The sequence below is a fragment of the Sinocyclocheilus anshuiensis genome, unplaced genomic scaffold (genome assembly GCF_001515605.1).
Source record: "Sinocyclocheilus anshuiensis isolate Anshui unplaced genomic scaffold, SAMN03320099.WGS_v1.1 scaffold472, whole genome shotgun sequence".
Classification (NCBI taxonomy): domain Eukaryota; kingdom Metazoa; phylum Chordata; class Actinopteri; order Cypriniformes; family Cyprinidae; genus Sinocyclocheilus; species Sinocyclocheilus anshuiensis.
Genome location: NW_015557102.1, coordinates 774,381 through 780,082, shown reverse-complemented (window position 1 = coordinate 780,082; position 5,702 = coordinate 774,381). Strand labels below are relative to the sequence as shown.

Sequence of the window (5,702 nt, the reverse complement as noted above, 5' to 3'; positions counted from 1 at the left end):
AAGTAGGTGCTTCGCAACATGGACGGGTTGAATTATGAATGAACGTGTGAAAGTTCTGTTACAAAACGATGTTGTTACGTATCCTCGCGCTTTTTTAAAGTGGGTATATGGAAAACCTTCACCTTTCCTAGTGGGTATACGGCGTATACCTACGTATCATGTAGACTACACCATTGCATGTAATGATTCAGAGTAAATTGTTTGCAAGTTAATTTGCCAAGTCCCATCCATTTGAACAGACCATAAATCCGTCTGTATAAAGAAAGAAACCAAATCTTCCTTGTAAGGTTTATTTAATCTACCTATATAATATACACGTCTTCACAATACAATCTATAATATTAATAAATTAATGAACATGAAACAATTTCTCTCCTGATGCAAGATAAATTGCAAAAAAAACAAACTTTTAAATATTTTGGCATCTTCAAAAGGATAATCTTCTGTCATCATTTAGTCACCATACATCATAGCATTCCAGATGTATGATTTTCTTTAGTCAGATGAACTAAATTTTTAGCTAAATAAACCATCTCTGTGAGACCATATAATGCAAGTGGACAGGACCCTCAGCTGTAATCAGTGGATTAATCAATGGTCTTATGAAAAGAAACAATAGGTGTGTGAGAAAAATGCTAATATGTTGAACTTACTATAAACCATCACTTCTGGCAAATATGAGTTCACACCTTGTGTAAGCATTATGTAAGAGTGTTGTGACACTCACTCGAAAAGTGATGTAGAAGCACAGAAGACTGTCACTTCTGTGCGAGTTTCACAACATGCTAATGTTCATGCCGACAGTTGGTCAGAAGTGAAGTTTGAAGTTTAAAAAGACTGATTTATCAACTGAGTTTGTATGAATTAACCTTTGTGTTTGTTACTTGCATGATTTTTGAAGCATCAACTTTGAAGGACTTGCATTATATGGACTCAGAGAGATTATTTTTCTAAAAATTTCTGTTTGTGTTTCACAGAAGAAAGAAAGTCGTATACATTTGGGATGGCATGAGGGTAAGTAAATGATGAGAGATTTTTTATTTTTATGTGGAGTATCCCTCTAATTCGTATAGCTGTTCTTCCTATTTTCATGAGATATTTGTGTGAAGTAATCATCTATAGCATGTATGTTACAAATCTTGTACAAAATAAACATAATGTTGTGATTTGAGTCCCACAAAGAGAGTTGTAAAACTTTATTGCTGTTCGCCCAATTTAAAGCATCTGTCATCTCTTTTGGCTGTGAGCCGTAGGTAGTATGATCTGCTGACTGTGCTGTGCTGCACAGGTGGACACATTAATATAAAAGACTTAATTTTTCAAGCTTTTACACCTACAAAGAGACGGTCTCTAAGGTCTGTTGATGTGAACCATAATTAAAAACCCTCTGGAGTCTCACAAATGGCTTACTACCTCTTCCCATTCCTGCTTGTTTTGTGTGTTTCCAGAGTTTGACCTGTCTGTGTTGGAGAAGCTCCCAGACTGGCTGCCCTCTGCCCTCCTCTTTAATGAGTTCTCCACCTTCAGGGGAAGCCCAGAGGAGCTGTACGCCAGAGGAGGGATGGTGTTGACCAGTATCAGCTGCAGAGGCCTCCTCTCCTCACGGTAGCGGCATCGCATGTACCGGCCGAAAGCAGCACGGTAAGTCTTATTGAATAGCGTGTAGATGAAAGGGTTGACTGCTGATGACAGATAACCCACCCAAACAAACACATTCATCAGTCCCCCCACCAAATCTTCATCACACGCTGAACCGCACACCACCGCCATAACGTTTGTCACGAAAAACGGACACCACATGATCACAAAGAGAAGGAAGACCACACCTAGCACTTTAGATGCCTTCTGCTCATTGCTGATGGACTGCATGGAGCGACGGCCAGATCCTCTGGAAGCCCCATCGCGGCAGAGAGACGAACGCGAGAAGAGACGCTCAGAGGACAGCGAGCCTCGTGGAAGGAGTCCAATAGTGGACGACCATTTTGGCCGCACGATGAGTTGGTCCAGGCACAAAGTCGCTTCACTTTGAAGAGCACTGATGGTGAGAATGTAGGTGACGACCATGATGATGAGCGGGATGAAGAACGCCACAAAAGAGCCAATCAAAACGAAATTGTTGTCCGTCAGTTGGCAGCTTTCATTCCGGAAGACTTTGGTGTGGTCGTGCAGGCCGAGGACTGGGACAGGCATGGAGATAACTTGAGACAGATGGAGACAAAATGAGAGAGAAGATAGCTTGGAGCTATGGTTTGGCATACCAGTGCTAATAGATGCAGTCTCAGTTGTTTAGCATTTCAGAATTGAGCTGGAAAGCAATTTCCTCTTGCATCTAGAACTTACCCACAGAGATGGTCCAGGCTGCTATAATTTTGACACGGGCTCTGGTTAGAGAGTTCGAGCGGCTGTGGTGGATGGGGTTACGGATGGCGATGTATCGGTCCAGAGAGATGGCACACAGGTGCATGATGGAGGCGGTGGAGAAGAGAACATCCAGGTAGATCCAGATTGGACATAGGGCCCAGGGAAGGGGCCAGGTGTAACCTAACATATCAAAGACATAAAAAGTGTCACATTCTGTACAAGCATGTACTTGTGTGTTGTTGGTTACAGTCAGAGAATGTATTAAATATTTATATTTATATATAGGCTACATTTTAAATACAGTTCTATAATATAAAATATTTCAGGGGTCATAGCATGAGGAATCCATGGAGCAATGTAAGCAAGAAAATCTGACTTTTTTTACAAGGCGTTCACACTGTCAAAACCACATATAAAAAAATAATTTTGTGACATAATTTTACAGTTTGAAATAACTGTTTTATATATATTAATACAGTTTATTTTAAAATGTAATTTAATCCTCTGATGGCAAAGCTGAATTTTCAGTAGCCATTACTCCAGTTTTCAGTGTCATATGATCCTTCAGAAATTATTCCAATATGTTGACTTGGTGCTCAATAAATATCTCCTATTATTAACAGTGCTGAAAAGAGTTGTGCTGCTTAATTTTTTGAGAAAGCTCAAAAGAAAAGTATTTAGCATTCAATTATTTTAAATTGTGTTATTATTATATTAGTAGTATTAGTAGTGACAGCAACAGCAGCAAAAATGGTATTGAAAAATCTCAATTAGTTGTTGTAAAGTGTGTTTTGGCCACAAAAAAATTCACTTACATTCTAAGTGTACCTCAGAGAAAAGCATAAATAATAGAAATGTATTATATAACCTTGTTAAATGGAATTTGCTTCTTATACAGAAGCAAGAACTGTAATGTTTAAGAATTACTGACACAAAACTGCTCTACACCCTTAAAAATAAAGATTCTTTATTGATGGTTCCATGCAGAACCTTTCCATTGCACAAAAGGTTCTTCAGATTATTAAAATGTTTTTCAGACAAAAAGAACTGTTTACTGATTGGTTCTTTGGGGAACCCAAAATAGTTTTATATGGCCATTAATCGCTTTTTGTAGTGTAATACCTCATTGTTAATCTGAACTTTCAAATCTTTTCCACTTATTTAGTTTTCAATATCATCAATAATAATTATCTTGAATCAAGTGGATACCAGTAGTCACTGGCAAAACAATGTTGTATTTCACAAGCTTCAGCCTTTTATTTTGCTGACTCACAAAAAAACAGATATGTTTTCGAAGGCGCTGTGTCTCAGTATTTGATTCCTTTGGGTCTGAACCCAAAGGAATGTAAGATGAGAGAGTAGAAGACTCTCGGGTGCAGATACAGTCTCATCAGCAGCACCTTCACACTCATTGGTGTGCTTCGAACTGGAAAGTCATAGAATCTCCCAGAATTCTCACAACAGGTTCAGCTAAAATAGAGAGCTGTTTCTTAGTGCCTTGCGCATTCTAGATCACAACCCTGTTTCACGTAGGCTATATAAATTACTCTTACTCGGTTATATAATAACATTACATCATAGATGTGGGAATAACACGTTTCAGGGAGCAAAAGATGATACCAGCTGTGGATTATTTGTGGTCACTCAAAATGAGTTCTGTGTTGCGTGTTTGCATGTTTGATTTAAAAACGATGTGTTATGCTTTAGGCAGACTTTGTTTTGTCTAGGTTTTCATGGACAGTTCTGATCTCTAAATGACAAACTCCACCAATAAAAGAAGAAAGAAGGAGAATAAATAATTTAGTTCTGCGTTATCGTAAATCTGTCTATACATCATTTAGTGAAGGCCAGCTGTCATAACACCAACATCACGTACATCTGATAGAACCAGGAAGTGGCATGTTTTATTCTCCTTGGTCAAACTATTCAGGACATCAAATAGGAAGCATAACAATTTTTGCTGCACAAACACACCAAAGCACAGCATCGTTACTGCATAATTAATTCCTCATCAAAGCGCTGGAAGGAGTAGGAAGAGGGATTTCTCTCCCCATGAGTGAATACAAGCAGGCTAATTTAGGACACACCAGACGGCCCAACACACACTCATTATGCGCCTAAATAAATCACCTTCCAGCAAAATGTATGGAGGCCTAATTATTTTTCTGAAGAGAAATGCATCATTTTCCAGAGATACAAATGTTACAACACAATAAAGTTGGCAGTTTACACCTTTGACCGGGAAGAAATTCACTGGAGGCGTCTGATGAGTGCTGATTCAGAAAAAATGCTCAAATAAAAATCCTGTGCATGACCCCAGACACAGATTTAAAGGAATGTTCTAGCTTCTGAACAATTTCATGCCTATAAACAGCATCTGTGGCACATTGTCGACAACCACAGAAAATAACACAAGAATTATTATCTGTAGTAGTAAACAGCAGGTTCTGATTATGTCAGAAAATAATTATGACTTGTCCCTTAGTTTGTAAGAACAAAGAAAATTTGAATTTACAGTAAAAAACTTACAATGGAAGGCAATAGTTCAAGACAAATGTACAGGCTGAATTTTCTCTACCAAAAAAAAGTGTACCATATGAAATAAAGTTATTGAAATCAGAGGTTTTTAAACTTTTTGATGCCAAGGACCACAAATAAAATTTGTGTAAAATATAAAAAATATAAAGGCAGTTGTATATATTTTAATATATAAAGACTCATTTACAACATGCGAGAAGAACAGTGTAATGTTCTAAATAATAATAATTTAATTTAATTTAAGCATTTAGCAGACACTTTTATCCAAAGCGACTTACTGTAACGCCCCTGTGGACTGTTTGTTGTGGTTTCTTCCCTTTGTGTTGGTTTAGCCCGTACTAATCATTAATTACCCTCATTGTGCTCACCTGTCTGCCACTAATTATCCACCACATATTAGTTCCTGTCTGTCTGAGCATTGGCGGTTATTGTTAATGTTACCCCGATTGTGTGTCTCACCTACCTGAACCTGCCTTGTTGTGTCTACAATAAATGTCATTATTGGAATCCTTGTTGTCCTCGTCGTCCTGCCTGCCTCCACAGACCCGATTCCGTGACAGAATAACCGACCTAAACAACCACATGGAGATCGCTGCTCGTTTCCTCACCATATCCCGCCGGGATCTCCCCTTCTACGAGTACGCCGGGGAGTTCTGCAAGCTCGCAGCGGTGACAGCGTTAGAGAATGCCGTCCTTAATCAGCTGTTCTGGCTCAGGGCCAACTACCATCGCCCCGTGGACCTCCCAGACACCACTGGACTAAGTTGGAGGGAAGGTGTCTTCCGGTGTCTGGGGAGTGTCCG

At 39.0% G+C, this 5,702-nt stretch overlaps 1 protein-coding gene across 1 annotated transcript in view; it reads right to left on the bottom strand.

Annotated features, from left to right (window-relative positions):
* Positions 1 to 1,380: 1,380 nt before the first annotated feature.
* Positions 1,381 to 5,702, bottom strand: part of LOC107677550 (5-hydroxytryptamine receptor 2A-like) — a 6,601-nt gene continuing 2,279 nt past the window's right edge. The window contains exons 2-3 of the mRNA XM_016472479.1: positions 2,341 to 2,541; positions 1,381 to 2,198 (exon numbers count right to left, since the gene is read on the bottom strand). Of these exons, the coding sequence (XP_016327965.1) occupies positions 1,396 to 2,198; positions 2,341 to 2,541 (1,004 nt within the window). The 3' untranslated portion in view covers positions 1,381 to 1,395. The remainder of the gene's footprint in view (positions 2,199 to 2,340; positions 2,542 to 5,702) is intronic.